The sequence below is a fragment of the Dasypus novemcinctus genome, chromosome 5, assembly GCF_030445035.2.
Source record: "Dasypus novemcinctus isolate mDasNov1 chromosome 5, mDasNov1.1.hap2, whole genome shotgun sequence".
NCBI classification, from domain to species: domain Eukaryota; kingdom Metazoa; phylum Chordata; class Mammalia; order Cingulata; family Dasypodidae; genus Dasypus; species Dasypus novemcinctus.
This window is the reverse complement of record NC_080677.1, coordinates 14,858,520-14,878,564: the sequence shown is the minus strand read 5'-3', so window position 1 is coordinate 14,878,564 and position 20,045 is coordinate 14,858,520. Positions and strand designations below refer to the sequence as shown.

Here is a 20,045-nt window from a genome sequence, read left to right as displayed (position 1 = left end):
CCACCTCAACCTCCTTCTCTCCCCAACACACTCAGCCATGAAAACCCACTGGGGGACCTCTAGACCCTTCCTGCATGGACATATTCTGACATTTGTCAAGTTAGAATGCCTCAGTCTTGCTCTTACGGTCCTCTGAGGCCACCAGCTTCTTTCCTTTCAGCCTTCACCAAACCTCCCTTCTACAGGAGTTAGCTTGCTGTTCCATACATGTTTTGCTCATTCTTGATATTTTTTATTTCCTCTGCCAGAAATATCCTCCATCTTTCTTCCACTTAAATCCTTCACATGCTTAACTCACACCCCAATTACTTTTGCATTTGTGGTCAGAAGACTCATTATATCTTAATTGTTAGGTGCAAGTTTGGTCTCTCCAGCTGTGCTGTAAGAGGGGCCCAAATACTTTTTCCATGAGTCCATCAAGTCTCAACCTCAGGCCGGCCTAATGGCAGCTGCTCCAAAAGGAACAGAAATGACCAAGGAAAGCCCAGCCCCTTCTGTTCACCACGCTTGCCACTGACTTTCAGTCCTCCTTAAGTTTTAGAATCTCCCATTGTATAAGGCTGTCAAAAGACAACAGAACAAAATGATTATGACAAAATACTGCATTCATAGAGGCTTTTTCCAGGAATTCCAAAGCTTTCTGCCAAGACTAGCATCTACTTGTCTACATTATAGGAGGCAGAAAAATGACAAGTAGAACCCCAAGATTTTAAATAAAAAGCAAACCTCTTAAGACATCCCTTGGAACATTTTTTATAAATTAGCTATTTTCTGAATCTACTTTTGTTTGAAATCTTGACCTAGTTACACAAATTGTTTTAGCTCTAACAGCCATTCTTTCAGAAGACAGCATATCAAAAGCAGATTTTCAGTTTTTACACGGATGTCTTTCCTCCCTCCATCCTCTTCACCCCTTCTTCTCTTCTCTCTTTCCTCTCTTCTTCCCTCCCTTTCTCACCTATCTTTCCCCCATTTAGGTTACCACGATGGGCATCTTGTGATCCGCTGGTTCTGGGCTGCAGTGGAGCGGTTCAATAATGAGCAGAGACTAAGACTGCTTCAGTTTGTCACAGGAACATCAAGTGTACCCTACGAAGGCTTCGCAGCCCTTCGAGGAAGCAATGGGCTTCGGCGTTTCTGCATAGAGAAATGGGGGAAAATTACATCTCTCCCCAGGTACGGAGCCCCTGCCAGACTTTCCCAAAGTCTGCCCTCTGCCCAGGAGAAAGCACACTTTGCTATTCCAGCTTAGGTGGATAGAATGCTTTCCTGTCACCCAAAGTATTGTTATATGAGTTATTAGTGAAACCATAGGTGAGTAATCTCTGAGAGCAGAAATTAGACTATATTCTTAAAAATTTTCTGATGTTTGACAGTATGTTGTGCTATAGGTATTTTGGTCTCTGTATCAGTCATGGAAATCTTTACAATCTGTACATAGTCCAACTTAATTTAAAGAAAGGATGGCTCAGCCTGGGGGTAGGGGATGTGGGGAGGTGAGAATATTAGTGTAAATATTTGAAGTATGATTGCACTGTGAACTAAATATATTGGGTAACATATTGTATTATTACATTTATATAAAGTATAAATATAAATCAATTTATAAAGAAAAAAAAAGATTTGAATCCCCAAGTAACTTTTTTAGTACCTTATCTGGGCTTCCCCAAACAGGATATCATCACTGAATAGTTATTTAAATATATGGTCATATTTTTCCTACTACATGTTAAAATGTGAGGATGAGACCATATGTATTTCTGAGTCTCTACAGTGACTTCTATATAGTAAGCAATCAAAAAATTACTATAAGATAAATTCAGAAAAATATGTAATGGGGCTCCAAGTAGTACAACAGAATGAGTTCCTCTCGTCCATGAGTTTTAATCCTAACACTTCCTGGGTCTGTCTGTACCACTTTGAGTAGCATTTTCCTGATCAGTGATTTTCCAGCTTTGTAAATCATGCCCGTAGAAAGACATGTCCTTTACATCAAAATCCAGTACATGCTTATGTACTCATGTGTGTATATGTGTGTGTATGTATCTGGAACACAAGTTCCTTAGAACAACACTTTACCCTTATTATCTGCAACATACCCTATTTTCTACTCTACTCTATTTCACTAAAATGAAATGCCAAAGGCAGTAGTTTGGGGGGGGGGAAAAAAAGACAATTGAAATGGCATGAGATTCAAAGGAGCAGAAACTTTTGATCAAGGATCAAAATGTGATTGTCTGGAATTTATAGTGGGGAATGAGAAGAATGCTCATCCACATTACTGAATGGGGCAGTGTAGGAAAATGGGCCATTTCCACCCATGAGGACCAAGAGGGGCTGGGACTTAGAGGCCAAGTTCTGGAAGAAAGGGCTTCTAGATTTGGGGGGTCAAGAGTTTATAAACAAACTTTAAAGAGTAGATTTAGCAGTGATGAGAGCAAGAACTTGTCTGAAAAAATTACAGCCATAGTTAGGTAGTCGAAGAAATGTCTTTTAGAGACCCGGCAGGAAAAGAACGCAAAATCTACATAACTGGTGTTAGAACTGGCCGAACAACCAGAAGCAAAGAGTATGCAGTGATAGTTGCCTCGTTTTTCTGGTGTCTGTGCGTGTTTTAAGTAACCTTCTATTAGAAAGGAGCAAAACTTTCTTTGGTTAACATTTTGATCAATTACTTCGGGAAAAAAAAGAGGAGTCAGGGAGATCAAGTATGTAGATGACACAAATTAGACAGGTAAATAATACAGTGAATGGCAAAATCCAAAATTTTCTCAAAACGATGGACGCCAAGGTTAAAGCCAATAGGCTGAATTTTTTTTAAGAAGGTAATGGGGATTGAACCCAGGAGCTTGTATGTGGGAGCAGGCACTCAACCCCTGAACTACATCTGCTCCCCACTTTTTTTCAGGGTGAAATTTAACATGGCATAATTGAAAAGATCCAGGTCGAGTTTCAAAATATTAATTGCCCAAGATGAGATTAGGGTGACCTATTTGCCAGTAGTTCATGTGAGAAGCGCTGGGGTCTTAAGTTAACACAATGTGATACAGCTCCTAAAGTCACCAGTGCAGTTGTAGTCGCATTTTTAAGAGAGTCATATGTTTGAATGATTACTCACAGTTTATGAAAGCCATTTATGTGCATTCTGTCACTGATCCCCACAACAACCCTGTAAGTTAAACAGAGTATGTATTATTATCCCATTTTACAAGTGAAAAAACTGAGGCTCAGAAAGATTGACTTTACCAAGGATATAAAGCTAATGTATGGCTAGACTGTGACACAAATATAGGTCTTCAGACCCTTGGTTCTGTGCTTTCGCGTCATCCCCAACCACCTTACCATCCATCCACAGGAAATGACGTAATCAGATGCTCTGTGCTGGTAGGACCACACCTGGAGGGTGACTTACACTTAAGAATGCTGAATCAATTGATGTTTTACTTGTGCTGATTCAATTGTGTTCATCATTCTAGATTTTATTTAAGGCAGTAGTTAACCAAGGCTGTAGCTTTATGTCATAAAGCAACTATTGAAGAAACTATAGATGTTCAGAAAAGGTGTGCAGTATCATTTACTAATAATGATTTCTGTTTATTCCCAGAAATTCTTTTACAGAATTAATTTGGTTCCAACCCTTTTGTAAACATGGGATTTTTTCTGTAATATTCCCAATCATGAGTGCCCATTAAAACCAGACAAAGAAAACCAAGGAGATGAGGTCTGCTCATATCTCATTCTTGGCTAATTCCACTAGTTCCAACAGCATACTTGGGATTTTTCTGCTCCACTGAACTGAGTTAGTCCTAGCTCAGTATGTGACTTAGATTCAATCTTTCTAAAGATAGAGAAGGACCACTGTAATTGTCTTCATACTCAATTTACTGAGTTCTTTTCCACTTTCACTCAAACAATGCCTCACATTTAGGTAAAATATTTCAATTATTTTCTTTTTAAGTCAGCATGGGCCAGTTTGAGTCTCAGATAATAAACTAATAAACTGTTCATCTCTATTTTTGTATTTCCACCTTAATTAAGTCCGTAAGGCCTATGGCCAGATAGTCTACTATCCTATGCCCACCCTTGTGGCTGAAGGGCTAGGGCGAGTCCCCCAAGGACAATACAGGACTGTTAACAGGAGAAGGAATGGATGCTGGGCAGGAAAAACCAACAGCATCCTCCTCAGATTCCCTCAGGGCAGGAGAACCTAACTTCCCCTACCTCTCCCCTCTTCCCACCATCCCCCATCCTCTCAATAATCTCTACCACACCTTGAGTGCTACAAGACACTCTAATTTATGTAATTCAAAATAAAGATGTAAATCATATGCCAGCATAGGCAATCTGAGGTTTCACGGGAGGAATCTGTGTGTGTGCCCAGGCACCTTGTCCTCCCTTGCGGAGACCTGCACGGGTGAGACAGAGTCCTGTCCAGCTCTGTGCATTAGCAATGAGGCACAGGAAGACATTGCTTTTCTAGGCGAAGCACTGGCAAGTGTGGGCCTGCAGGATAGTGCACACTATGAATAAGGTAGAACTCAGGGCACTTTTGCTTGGAGATGACTGCCTGACAGACAAGCTCAGATTTTCTGGGAAATGCAGCACTTCAGCTTCAGGTTGTGCATGTTCCACTGGCCTAGAGGGCTCAGGCACTCTCCAGGGCATACCTGACTTGAATGGAGACTAGGGTCTCAGGATTCCAGGGTGTCAACTGGCACTTCTAAGTGAACGCACATGATTTATAGAGGCCCGGAAATCAGAGATGGGGAAGGAGTCTCCTTCACCAACTACATCCCAGTTCCTATCTTAGTTGTAAAATATGGCTGATACCGTAGAGGTTACAATAGTTAAACAAAAGGGATTTGCTTCATAAATGCAAATCACCCATTTCTAATTATTCCTCTCCTTCCAACTGGTTTAATCATGTCTCAAAGTCTATGGGTTCTTGGTTTGGGGTGTTTTATGGTGGTCCTGAAAGGTACTTCTGTTCACTTTTGATTCAGCTTCAGATTGAGTCACAGATACATCCAAAAACAGTTTTATCTTCAGAACAAACACTCTCATCAATCTTTTCTCTTCTATTTAGGGCACACACATGCTTCAATAGACTGGATCTTCCACCCTATCCATCATACACCATGTTGTATGAAAAGCTGTTAACAGCAGTTGAAGAAACCAGCACCTTTGGGCTTGAGTGAGGAACTATAAACTTGCCTGACGTTTTCCTGGCCAGTGACATCACCCTTTCTGGGATGAGTCTCCTTACCTTTTCCCTTAATCAACTCCTTTGATTTTTGTATTCCATGATTTTTATTTTCAAACCAAATCAGGATTGACAAAAGCTGTGCATGAAGAACTGCCTTCTTCTGAGATCTAACCTTCAGGCTTATATCCTCTGTTTTCAATGAACTGCTAGCCTGTATGCAATATTTTAAAAAAAAATACAGCTGTCTCAAGGTCTGTGTATATCTCCACATACCTCCATTACTAACAATGAAATATGAATGCAAGTTATGCTACACTTGACCAAATGGTAATAAATGTTTACTTCCATTTATATCATTTAAGGGAAATTTTGAGCATTAAGCATTCCAAGCTTTTATATGCCCATGTCTTCTGAGCAAAGCCACCATTTTTAAAAATCATTTATAACAAGCAACTCCAGAACTAGATGCTGACCAACTCTTTCTTTCCCTCCCACTCTTTTTTCTGTGCATATTATCCATCCAGAGGACAGCAGGGGCAAACCGAAATTTTTATACATCAACTCATGATGTGTGGCATCAGTCCCATCAGCTGGAACTAGCCTAGACACATGGTGCAAATATGACACTTTCCAACAAATAACAGCAGCAAGAAATGCTGATGCAATGATGTGCATCTCAATGGTTGTGGGACTGTGGGCTCAACTTGAATTCAGAGAAATTTAAGAGGGGGAGCACCTCTAGTAAATACGCATCAACAAGAAGCACAACCTGTGCACGTGTCCAAGAAGGAAATGTCATTATGTAGCATAAAGGACGAGGCTTCTACCCCTGGTGTGTTGTATAGAAGGTGACAAAACAAGCAGGAGAAAAGGAAGAAGGACACATCACATTGGCTTGAATACCTGAGTTCTACACTGTTTTGTTTTGTTGTGTTTTTGTTTGTTTTGTTTGTTTTTAATCTAGCTAAATTCTCTTTCACAAAAGGGAAAAAATGGATAAATAATTGTATGATTTTTGTTAAAATCAGGCATGATTGCTTGGCAGACAAACTGTTTTTTTTTTTAACTTTTATTTTTTTGCACATACTTCTTTTTAAATCATGTTGTTCAAACTTCTTCATCTCTGATTGAACCACACTAAATAAGAAGCTGCAGAGAACGACGGTGCTTGTAAAGGATCAAGGGCAATATGGTTCTTCTTCACCCACAGCAATCCTCCTGGAGCAGAAACCTAACACTCCACAGGAACACTGATTTGTGTCAAAATAAATACCCAATTTCTTTTAGCATTTGGTAAAAAGATATCTCAGAAAACGCAGTGTTTTGAGAAAAACAGTTGCAGGCTCCAAAGACAGCCTAACCTCTCAATTACCTTTGAAATAAACCCAACCATAATGGTCATGTGCTATTTTTTGAATCTTGTTCTCCATGTTGTCTGAAATGTGTCATAAGTGAAAGTGTTTTTCTTAACTGGGAAAAGAAGAGCTACAGGGGCCCCATGACTTAAATGCCAAATTGTGGCTTTCAGTAAACAAAAAGACAAGGGGTAAATGTGAGAAATATAAGATGAAATTTCATATGAAACCATGCCTGGTGTTCCCTGGTGTTCATTACACCTGTCTATGTACAAACGTGGATTATCTGTGTTCCCTGTACTCCAAACTAAAGCATTCTTCTAGTAGGAATTATTTATAATGTCCAGCATCCCTTGCTGTTGTCAATCAGGGAGTATAAATTATAGAAATTTAGCCTTCTATTATTGTCTAAAATGAATATTTACCAAAGTGTGATAGAATGTGTACCTTATATGATACAGTTTGAGGGATCTTTAAAACTTAGAACACATTTCAACATCTGAAGAGTAGTGGATTCTACTGGAACTATTGTTTATTAAGTTAGAACACAAGGATTATGCAAATAATTCCACCATGTCCTTATTGAACAGCATCTCTAAAAGAGGGGGCATCTTATATATAGATAGAATACTCATCAGTTCAAGTAGTCAACACTTACTTTTAGTATTTAGATTATTTGTTAGGCATTGGCAAGGAAGAGAGTTGTTCAAGAAATGGAACCTGCTCTCAGGGAGCTTTACATTTTGCACAAGCATCAAATTAATGAGCCCTATTTTGCCTATATATAAAAGGAACAGGGTATCTAGGAACACATATAGATAACTTGGGCATATAAATGGTTTTCCATCTAACTTTCCTTATTCCATACCAATGCCATGGCTCTTAGATATATCCCACAAAGCATACCAGGAAGGAAAAGTACTTCATAAAAGTACAAAATTCCATATGGGAATACTGATATCAATGTCAGCTGAAACAACCTTAAGCTTGCTAAGTAGGGCCTCAGTATTCCATTACAAGCTTGCATAGAATCTTTAAGGAAGGCAAATAAAGAGAAGAAAAGTAAAGCAATGTTATAGAGAGATCCTTTTTATCTCTCATTGCCTATAATGGTGTTTCTTTGGTTTAAACGCCCTTTTTCACAAGGCTGATTTTAAAAGTTTATGTAATGTTTCATATATATATAAACAGCTATTGAACTAAATTATTTCATAAATTTCCTCAGTTAGAGGGGGTAAACCATGCCAAATCATATAATTTATTGGTAAGTCAGATCTGTTTGTTACTCCCTGTAATTTTTTTCTTAATTTAAAGCATGAATTTTCTCCATGGAGGCAAATTGCAAAATTAACCATATATAGGCCCAAACCCCTTAAAACAAGATCTTTTGCATTTAGCTTTAGTAAGGATAGAATACCCTTAATTGGGAGATAAACAAGAATAATAAATAAGAACAAATTTATGAGTTACAATTTTGAAAAATGCTTTTAAAATGCTATAAAGTATCATAAAAAATAATGATTTCATGCCTATTACAAACATTTTATATAATGTTCCTATCAATAAAAATTGACCCTGCTGGGCCACAGGAAGTATTCTAAATCTACTAAATTCTTCGTAGCTTCCTAAGTCTTTAAGTTGAAAGCTATAAAAACTTTTTATAACAAACACTATTATAGCACAAAAATTGCTTGGAGGATGATGAGAAAATTAAGAAAGGGAGATATGTGATATTTTGGGGAGGCTTTAAATATGCAAGATCTAAATCCTTTTTTCTTTTAATACATGACCATGTATCCTTTAACAGTAAGACATTTATGTGTCAAGCCATTTAGCGCATTGTCAGTCCATGTGTGCCCAAAATTTGGGTTCAGAAGACTTCTCAGTTGCCACAAATATTTTCCCAGTCAAGATGAAACACTTTCAAATGAAAGTAGTTAGAACTTTACATAACAAACGTGGTGCTTTATTATTATTATTTATTATTATTATTATGTACTTCAGTGTTCATTATTAAAATTACTGCAATACTATATTATAAAATTTTGGGTTGGATATTCCAGCCATTATAAGGTCCAAAAGAGAACGTGTTCTTTTCCTGTTAGTGACATGTAAAGTCCCTTTGTTCTAGTAGATAAAAAGGTACTTAGAGGTAGTATATAGAGTAAATATCATTCCATTAGCCTACTTCCTGCAGCTTCCAATTTATCTAAAGAAATGTCGATCATAATTTTGTTAAAAGTCTTTGTTCTTGTCAATAGCATAAGTCCACATTATTGGGCTAATTGTGCTTATATTGACAAGAAAAATGTCATGTGATACTCAGGCCACGCTTTCTCTTCCATCACACCACCATCAAGGAATGTCAATAAACTCTCTTTGGTATGGTATCATGTGTGCTCCTTATTGCAAAATGGTGAAATAATTTTGTAATTCTAATATCGTGCCTATGCTCTTGCTGGGTGTAAGCAATAAAACTACACAGAAGGCTACCAGCTGCTATGATAAACAACCTCTTGAAAAAAATATATTTCAAAAAAGCATAGGGTGGACTCACAGATCTGTGAATAAAGGAATGGCTTTTGTAGCATGTTTTGCCTATTAGAATTGCACACAAATCATGTGGGCTATGTTTTGCGGTGGTCTTTATGTCAAAATGGGTGCACACTGGCACAAGTTATTTTCTGTCTGTTGAAATACTTCTACAGTGCAATCCAGCCATGGCCTAACACCCTCCATGAGTATAGGATGAAGGCTGGCACTAGGCAAAAATATTGTGTCCAGCAGCATTTATCACAGCCCCCAATATTGCAGTAACATTGCTTCCTCCCAAGCCTCTACAAGATAAACCAGGTATCTCTCACCGAGTGGGCAGAAGATAATTCTTTCAGGAAGAAAATATTTTAGCATTAGGAAAAGTGTGGGTAGGATTGAAAGAAGGAAAATCCAGAGGGATCGATTTAGAGACATTGAGAAAGCTCAATGTTGTATTTTTATTCTCATGCTGGATTTACTTTAGACTCGTTCTAACTGAAAATAATTTTTCTTAGGGTAGAAGAGAAAAATTAACATATGGATCAAATTTTACAGAGAGACATAGATTATATTGTGTGGTTTTTTTTTTAAAGATTTATTTATTTTTATTTATTTCTCTCCCCTTCCACCCCCACCCCAGTTGTCTGTTCTCAGGGTTTATTTGCTGCGTCTTGTTTCTTTGTCCTCTTCTGTTGTTGTCAGCGGCACGGGAATCTGTGTTTCTTTCTGTTGCTTCATCTTGTTGTGTCAGCTCTCCGTGTGGGCGGCACCATTCTTGGGCAGGCTGCACTTTCTTTCGCGCTGGGCGGCTCTCCTTACGGGGCGCACTCCTTGCGCGTGGGGCTCCCCTACGCAGGGGACACCCCTGCCTGGCACGGCACTCCTTGCGCGCTTGAGCACTGTGCATGGGTCAGCTCCACACTGTGCATGGGTCAAGGAGGCCCGGGGTTTGAACCATGGACCTCCCATGTGGTAGACGGACGCCCTAACCACTGGGCCAAGTCTACCACCCTATATTGTGTTTTAATCTTACCATTATTCTGAAATAAGATTTCAGATCTCCTGATCTCAACAGCCATACTTTTTCAATACATTGTGCTGGCAACTCATTAATTATATAATGAATGAAAAATAATAATAATTATGCTTATAGAAGACAGTTCCCAAACAGAATAAAAGAAGGAAGTTATAGACGTCAGGCTTCTCCTCTAACCCTCATCAGTATTATAGGAAGTATCACAATTTTAGCTGGGAATAGACGCTTGCATACTCTTGTCTGACTAGTTTATCTTGGAGATGAAGAAATTGACTTACTCAAGGCCTTCAAGCTTTCTCTTGGGAGCTAAAGGTATGCCCTGTCACAAAATATCCCTCAGGATCCTGGGATCCTTGACCTGGCATAATCATTAGGAAATTTGCCAGGAGGGTGAGGTATGGAAGAGATGGAAGCCCAGATTGTGACATAGGCAACCCCAGGAACTCAAGGGGAATGTGTTTTCACCAGAGAATGATATGGGCTACTTACTCCATCCCATCACCTGTAAGAGCTGGCATCAGCACCAAATGCAGTAGTAGTAATAATAGCAATAATAGTTACCAATAGTGCTTTTCATGGATCACCCTATAAAGTAGGTTTTATATCTCCATTTTAAGCTGAAAAAACTAAGTCACAGAGAAGTTAATTAATTTACCCAAAGTCACAAAACTATTTAATGGTCTAGCCTGTATTTGAGCCCAAGGAGCTTCAGGGCCCATGCACTCAAGTACTGCTCCATTCAATGAACCATTTATTGAATACATACTGTATGCTGGGTTCCGAGTCAAAATGATGGTCCTTGCTGACAGGGATTTCATGGTCTAGCAAAATACCAATGTATTTTCCTCCCTCTCTCGTTTTAATGAGAAGCAACACTCCCACTCCTGAGTATGCCATACAAAAATACTAATAATTAACAAGTAAAGGTGGTATGGAGAAAAGGGAATAGCAGTAATTGATTACTGTAGAGAAAGTATGAAGAGGAATATATTCATATGGAGAGAGAATTTGAACAAGTATAAAATTGGGAAAAATAATTTAGAATTATCAGCAAAAGGGAAATAACATTGTTCTTGAAACAGTGAGCAGAGAAGAGAGGGAGGTAATCTTAGTAACTGTGACTAAATCACTTAAAAAGATCCTTTATAGCCTGAGATCTGTGCAAAAGCAGATATAAAGAGATTTTTTTTTAATGTCTGAAATCTCTGAATAAGTTAATTTTAGAAATCGTTCAAATTAGCCATTGGGGCACTTATATAATATATGCCCAAGAACTTGTATTTCTTTCCATTTTATTCCAAAGAGTATATCTTGTAGTTTCCTTTATTTTCTTCCTCATACAGTTATGCAACCCCTATGTCTTTTTAAATGTAATAAAAATTGGATCATGATTTTTATCTTTAACCAGACTTTTATATTTACACTTAAAAAAGATTTGCTCATTTTTCAAGCTTATTCTCTTAGTAGGAAAAAGTAAATGACAAATGGGAAGAATCTCTTTTTTAAGACTCTAGTAGATGGCATAAAACGGCCTCATTCTCCATCCCTCCCTGTATCCACACCCTTTACCGCATAACCTTGCAGTTATCTCCTACCATGGACAGGCATTCTCTCCCACCTGCTGTGGCCAACCAATACAGGCTGAGGTATATAAAATGCTTGTGCATGAGCTTGACCACTCTCTCTTGCTGTTCTTTCGCCATGAGGAGTACATGCTTGGGGAAAGAAAAGAATGAGAGACATGACGAGGAAGAAGAGAGCTGAGCCCAAACTAGATGCACCAACAGCTGAGCCAAGATCAGAAGAGCCAGCTAACTAACCTCCAGTCAAAATCAGAGACATGAACAGTGAATGCTTCTAGTTATATGTCAGTGATAATTTGTGATGGTTGTGCAATATTTTTGTGACAATAGATAACTGATTCAAAGACCATTAGACCTCATTTCCTTGCTAAGATAATTTTTGAAAATAACCTGAGAGTTTAGATTTAACTTTGTGAGTGCATCCACTATACGTGATAGCCACTGCATAATTTAAATTAATAACAATATTGGAAAAAGAAGGGAAATTAGCATATTGGCATAATTTTTGAAAATAATTTGGCAATGTGTATCAGATTTTTTAAAATATCGGTAACCAGGTTCTGGTTAAAAAGTGCAACTTACTGGCAGTTTCAGAGGAGATACCTTTTAATCAAGTACAAAATGACTCCTGGGTGCTTTCCTAAAATCCCTGTCACATCAGTAACTCTATATCCATTAAGGATCACAATTCCTATGTAGACAACAAGAACTAAAGGAGATTTGTGTTGTATAACACATGTCAAAATATGTAGTCCCCATAATATATGTACTCCGTAGGACAGAGTGGGAGTAAGAACAACTCTACCGGCAAGGCATTCATTCATTCATTCAATTTATTCAACAAATATTTCCTTAGTATCTACTCTATGCCAGTCATTGTTCAAAACACTGGGGAAACATCAGTAAATGAAAGAAACAAAAAGTTTAAGTAAATAATACAGTTGAAATGTTTGGAATATAGTATAGTGCTATGGAGGAAAATAAAGCAGGGAAAGGAGATAAGGAGATTGAAATCAAAATGATTACAAATATAGTGTTTTGTGAAGGCATCAATGAAAGATGGCTTTTGAGTACAACCTTGAAAGAAATTAAAGAATGAACTCAGAGGCCTGGGGGAAGAGTGATCCAGTCAGCAGTAGCTAGTGCAAATGCTCTTGAAACACCTGTGTTTCTGATTTTAGTCAAGCATGGTTCTAAAAACTAAGCATGGCTCATAGTTTTTATGCACGTTTTCAAGAAGGCAGACAATAGAGGTAGAAGGTATTGCTGCCTCAGTTCTACAGAGCTTCACAAAGATGAATGCTTATCAGACTTTACAAATTGGACTAAGAGCTGTGCCTATTCACCGCTGTCCCAGTGTAGACCTGGGTAAATACACCAGCATCAAATTAATAGGACATGGAGCCAAAGAAAGCACACACACACACACATACACACTGTTCCTCAGCAAAAACTATGTCTAATTCACTCACTGAAGGACAAGTGAAGCTAGGACCTGTGAAAAATATCACAAAACAAGAAAAAGGAACCATTCCCTGAAGACTCAAAGGAAGAGTTTACCCCTGAGAATTATTAACCAGAGGAAATGATTGCAATTCTTAGAAATTCCTAATTGGCATACTGAATAGTTAGCAAGAAGACATGACCCCCAGAAAACAGAAGCAGAAAACATAAGAAGAAAGATGAACTGATTAAAAAATAAATGAACAATAACAACAACAACAGCAGCAAAACAGTAGCAGAGTTCCAATCAAGATAGAGAACTAAGTTGACCTGGGAACCACTACCACCCTCATGCCTGAAGTATATTAAAAGGATGGAAAAATTATTTTTTTTAATATTTTTTATTTATTTCTCTCCCCTTCCCCCCCCCGCCCGTTGTCCGCTCTCTGTGTACATTTGCTGTGTGTTCTTCTGTATCTGCTTGTATTCTTGTCAGCAGCACCCAGTATCTTTGTCTCTTTGTTGCATCATCTTGCTGCATCAGCTCTCCATGTGTGTGGCACCATTCCTAGACAGACTGCACTTTTTTCGCGCTAGGTGGCTCTCCTTATGGGTTGCACTCCTTGACCGTGAGGCTCCCCTACCCGGGGGACACCCCTGCATGGTAGGGCAATCCCTGCGCACATCAGCACTGCGTATGGGCCAACTCATCACACGGGTCAGGAGGCCCGGTTTGAACCTTGGACCTCCCATGTGATAGATGGAAGCACTATCTGTTGGGCCAAATCTACTTACCTATTTATCTTAAATGTAATATATATCTGAGTTCAAAAAGTTGTGGTGTATACATACATTCAAATATTATTCAGCCATGAAAGAGGAATGAAACTCAGATACATGCTACAACATGGATGAAACTTGAAAACAATATGCTTAGTGAAATACACACAAAAGGACAAATGTTATACAATTACACTCATATGAAATATCTAGAATAAGGAAATTGATAAGAAATCAAAATAGTTTCATGGTTTCCTGGGAGAGGGGAGATGGGGGTTATTGTTTAATAGGCACAGAGTTTCTGTTTGGGATGACAAAAAAGGTTTGAAAATAGATGGTAGCAATGGTAGCACAACACTGTGAATGCAATTAATGCCACTGAATTGTACACTAAAAATGGTTAAAATGGGCAATATGTTTTCACAATAATTTTTAAAATAATATAGAACAAAAGTATTAATGTATTGAAGAAAATACAAGGGAATATTCCCATGTTTGGGATAGTGAAAGACTTCTTAAACAGAACACAAAAATCTTTTGTATAAATCTGACTATACTTAAATAAAGCAGGACACAAACAATGTAAAAAGACAAAATTAAAATGAAAACATTTGAAGCATATTCAATAAAGGTAAGAATCCAGAGTACATAAAGAATTCCTCTAAATCAACAATAAAAAGACAACCAGACTTTAAAATGGGCAAAGGATATAAATAGGCAATTCACAGAAGAAAACTAGACACTAAACATCTGAAAAGATAGGCAGCCTTGCTAGAAAGTAGGGAAATATAAACTAAAGCAATGAATTCAATCACATTTTTTACCCTTAATCTTGGCAAAAAAATTAAAAATGTTTGTCAATCTCAAGTGTTGACCAAAGGTGTGCAGGAAGTGAGTATTCTATACACTGCAAATGGGAGTTAAATTGGTATAGCCATTTTGGAGAGTAATTTGGCTGTATTTATTTAAAACTTAAAATTGCCTATAGTAACTCAACAATTTCACTTCTCAGTGTCAACCATAAAGAAGTATTCACAAGAAAATGCTTATGCTAAGATAATCACTGCATTACTGTTTGCCACAGCTCAAAATAAAAACCCTTAATTTCCCAACAACAGGAGAAAGGCTAAAGAATATATGACATAAGTATACCATAGAATATTATGCAACAGTTTTTTAATATGAAGTAGATTGGTATATATGGGCAGTAAAAGACATGTCTATCATATGATTTTCTGTAAGAAAAAGTTGCAGAAAAATGCATGTAGCATAATACCACTTAGTAAAGCATACATACACATAACATTTTCTATGAGTACATTCACCTGTCTAAAAATCCATGGGGAAAAGTCTGGAAGGATACACAATAAACTGACACTCAGGGTTCAGGGGAGGAGTGTGGAGACAGTGGGTACTAGCCTTGGGCTAGGAGGGTGATCTAGGTGGCCTTAGCCTTTTCTATAATGCTTTAATTTTTTAAAAGGGTAATGTACTTACATGCTAATTGTATAGTTAAAATTAATAAAATTAAACAATTTTGAAGAGAAAATATTAAATGTAGACAATTCAAGTATATATATCTAGAATAGCCAAGAGAATCAACTGAAAATTAGTAACATTAATGAATTAAAGAAAAGTGGTTGATAGAATAAAATAAATCAACAGCATTCTACATAAAAACAACAGAGGTTGTTAAAATAGAGGAGGCCATTAGACTAGGGTGACAATCCTTGAACAGTCTCTGATCAGCCAACCAAAGAAGAAGATGGAAACTTGGGAGAGGCAGCCTTTCCATAAAGACCTGCTGTATTAGGAGGTAGAGGTTTAACATCAGTCAATAACAAATACCTTAGGAAGGGAATTTCTATCAGAAACAGCCCAAATAAGGCAATGCAGCCTAGGTAACTCATCCCTTGCTTCCCCTTTGCCCTGTACAAGCCTCCCCTTTCCTCTCCCTCAGCCAAACTCCCTAACACTTTCAGTTGGGCACTGCCTGATTCCCAAATTGTTTATTGCCCAAATAAACTTTAACAAAATTTTTTAATTGCCGCAGTTTATCATTTAAAGAATTGGCTTAGAAGCAGGATCCAAAGGAGAGTCCTAATAGCCCTCAAGATCAACAAGTATCCAGGGGAAGGTACCCATGAAGCCATTTTCTGCTCAATGCTTTCTAGCTGCTCAAAGGCCACAGATAAGTTTCTCTCAGATCTGAGCTCCACATCTTTGTGTTGAGCAACCGTAAGTTTATTTGGGCATATGAGAACTGGGCTAGGTGTAGAGAAGGCAGGTAAGACACCCACCATTTGGAAGAGAAAAAAAGTGAGCACTGGGCATATACAAGACTTAATTTAAAATGGATTCTTCCTGGTCTAAGTCTCCACCATCTGGAACTCCTGATAATTTTATGTTTATGAATTATGGATCAAGACCATGTGTTTTCTTAGAAAAATGGGTGTTTTATAAAAAGATAACTTGGAACTACAGTGGCCATGATGGGGAAGTTTTAGTTTAGACAAATTTATTCATTTGAGAGGTGCCCTAGTAATGAGAGGATCCCAAACACCCCAAAAGTAATGGAATGTGCTTTTTAATTGGTATAGTGAGATATTAAAAATAATTAGTGATTCCAAAATAGACTAATTTTGAAAGAGCCTTGGAACAAGGCCTAGATTCAGAGGGGGCAAATCAGAAACAGTACCTAGCAATGTCTGCTTGTATTGCACACAGCCTGGATATTGGAAGAAAGAATTTCTACACTTAAACTCCCAACAAAACCAAAGCATGCCATAAGAATTGCCCCATTGTTCTACCAGAGGAAGCCCTCAAAAATTTGATACTCAAGACCAAAGCCAAACCTAATGGGGCTCAGAGAGACCTGCTGGTATACTGCTTCTCTTAATACCCCTAACCCTGCACAAGGGGATACCAACATTAAGATTAATGAAGAATTCTGTACCATGTCAGGAGATACCAGAATGACACTTTCTACTTTGACATCCCCACCCTGATAAAACAAAAAAAATCCCTAGGGGTAACAAAAGTCTTTGTGGTAGGGCTTTCCAACCAAGTCCAGAAGCTTCCTCCTATCAAAGCCTGTACAGATGACTTCCAACCGATTAAAACCATGCTTTCCTTTCATGTGACACAGCTCCAATAAACCTAATGGGATGAGAATTGCCTCTGAAGCTAGAGGGCCATATCAGATTCTCCTCAGGAGGAGAAATAACCTTAGAATTTCTAGACCCTGTGGAATATAAGTAACTCTGACATATAGGCAAAAATGAATCATGATGAGGTCAGTCTTCAAACCTCCCAAAACCCAGACATGTCTGAAGTGTCCAGTAGCTTGTGGACTTCTGCAACAGACATAAGGAAAATTAAAAGTGTGGAATCTATAAAAGTTTAAATAGATCCTTCAAAGCCATTTGCCAAAATTGCCTCAATAGCCTTTAAAACCAGAAGCTATTCAGGGACGTATTCCAATAACTGAACACTTTATTAAACAAAACCTTATGATTCCTTGCACAAACTCTTGTAACACCCCTATCCTTTCTGTTAAGAAACCAAATGGGCTGGGTTGGAGGTTTATGCAAGACTTAATTGATGATAAATAAGAACATAATAACAAGGTGTCCTATAATTTCAAACCCTAACACTTTGCTGTCAAATATGTCTTTAGGGTCAAAATGGTTCACAGTAATAGATTTTTTTTTTAAGCAATTTCTTTCCCTTACAGTGTGTTGTCACACACATACACACACACATACACATATACACACAACTTGAGAAGGGCAGAGAAACAAGAATAGCCTAAAGTTTTTGTTTTTATAAAATTCAAAGTAGATTACATTTATAATTTTCATCATTACACAATGTACATACATGATCCGTATCATGTTTTAAACTCCCCAAATGGTTAAACAATGAGGATTTTCTGTGAAATAGTATACATAAAAGCTTTTTAGAAGCAAAGTACTGCTTTCTACAAACAAACAATCTTAGGTATACATTTTGTGTTTATATATATAAAACATATATATCTATAAATAGTCCTTGAGTAGCAGTGCATAAGTTCATTCTGTAAAAAGATCTGAAAAATGATTTTCAAGAGACTCTCCATATTGCATTCTGCTTTCGGATGAGAAGCCTTAGTAAAAATATAATTAAAACTGCATATTTACATCAGATATCAGAAAAGGCTATAAATAAATGTAAATAGTTGTGCTTAGGGGACCCTTTTGTGGCAAAATTGTTTCAATAATAAATAAAAACTTAAAGATTCTCAGTGACTGACACAAAATAGACAGATACCAAGGATTTTCTATACTTGGCTTAGAGTTTAAAGGTGAAAAGAATCTACACGTGAATGTCTCAACATCTAGTAATCCCAATCTGGGCAAATCATTACAATCAGTCACAAAGGGGCTTCAGAGAAAAGATAAAATTGTTTTCCCCCTGTCAACATAAATTGTCATCCACGGTTAAAGTCAGGGTAAACCTAAAGAGTTCCTTTAGAACTCTGAGACCAAATAAAGAGATTGTCCTATTTCTGGTGGATTTTTATTTACAAACAAAACAAAACAAAAACCCACATGCTTGGTGTCTGGACCACGACCTATTTTGTAGTTAACCAGATGAATCAAATATGTCCTAAATCTTCTGTGAAACACTAGGATAAGCATGACCCCTCATTATCTTATGCTTTTTAAAACCTCCACGCATTAACTATAAAACTACAAAAGTTTAGAAACACCATGGCACTGTTTATGGTGGTAGAAGAGAAGGTATAATTTACAAAGTAAGGTTGATGCTTGTAGCAAGAAAAAAATGTAAATTTAACTGTTAGGCTGGTCAGTTTACTCTTTTAGGCCTTTACCTTTGAAGAACACATGGCCTTAACAATTAAAGTGAACTAGAAAAAGCTGACAAAATAACAAATGTTGTAGTTAAAACCTTTTGCACAAAAGGTATAGATATAGAAAGAATTTCTTCAAATAATGTCATAGGTATCACTCAGAAGCATCCTTGCTGTCTGTAACATAATGTGCTAGAGTCCTTCAAATAAAATTATAGTAATTTAAAATATATATTTGCAGTTATTTTAAATCATTCAATAGTTTATAGCAGATTAATGGAGTGAGGCAGAGATAAAAGTAGCTCACATTCGTGATGTTTTGAAGATAAAATGACTTCAGAAGTAAAATGAAATATTTGCTCCTCTTCCAAATAGAGTCATTGTGATAAAACCTAAAATATAAGTGGCCACTAATTTTTTATTCATATTTAAGTGGAGGTAGAGAGGGACTAGCAATGCCACATCCCTCAGCGTAGGAGGCATGAGGGCTGCATGCACACCACTCCCAGGAAGACAAAAAACCAGGCCTTGAGGAGACAGTTCTGTTTTCTGGTTGAAACAATTGCTCAAAAAATAAACTTTCTGTTAAGCGTTTCTTTATTCTTTTTCCCTTTTCCTCCTTGTGTTGTTCTTTCACAGATGGAAGAGGAGTAGCTACAACTTCTTTCCTTCCTAAAGCCTTCCTCTGGCTTTGCTCAGAAACTTGAAGATGGAATTTGTCTATCGCACCATAGTGACAGGATCGAACACAATATCCACACATACTGAGGCTTTACTGTAACTGCTGCATCAATGACAACATACTTATTTGGAGTAGTTAATAAAACTACGAACTTTAAGACAAAACTCATAGGGGTTATACAGAGTGGACACTTGCTTATGTGTTGACTGATCATCTGCATAAAATATGAGCTCTGTGGGAAACAAAAACACAGGAAGATCTCCTTTCATTAACTCTGGTTGTATTCTTTGTTGATGCATTGGTACTTATCCCCCTTGCTGCAGCTTCTTTTTTACAGTCTTGTCTATTCTGGACTTCTGTTACATTCATTTAAAAACTCCAAAGCATTTTGGCAATCTCAGCCACACCGGCTCCTTGGAAAGCAACTTCAACTGCTCCTCTGGTCCTTGTCAGTGTTTCTAGGCTGCACTGCCTGCTGGGATCCTGGAGGACTCAAATGTCACCTTTCTCCTTCCTCGAGGATGAGCTGCATCTCTGAGACATGTCTTATCAACCACTTCTTTCTTCACT

At 37.6% G+C, this 20,045-nt stretch overlaps 1 protein-coding gene and 1 pseudogene across 5 annotated transcripts in view; one reads left to right on the top strand and one right to left on the bottom strand.

Annotated features, from left to right (window-relative positions):
- Positions 1 to 8,951, top strand: part of HECW1 (HECT, C2 and WW domain containing E3 ubiquitin protein ligase 1) — a 442,767-nt gene extending 433,816 nt beyond the window's left edge. For all 5 annotated transcript variants that reach the window (XM_071215076.1, XM_071215075.1, XM_058296745.2 and 2 more), the window contains 2 exons: positions 978 to 1,176; positions 5,087 to 8,951. In XM_071215076.1, the coding sequence (XP_071071177.1) occupies positions 978 to 1,176; positions 5,087 to 5,198 (311 nt within the window). In that variant the 3' untranslated portion in view covers positions 5,199 to 8,951. The remainder of the gene's footprint in view (positions 1 to 977; positions 1,177 to 5,086) is intronic.
- Positions 8,952 to 19,129: 10,178 nt separating this feature from the next.
- Positions 19,130 to 19,774, bottom strand: LOC101445521 (motile sperm domain-containing protein 1 pseudogene; annotated as a pseudogene).
- Positions 19,775 to 20,045: the final 271 nt, after the last annotated feature.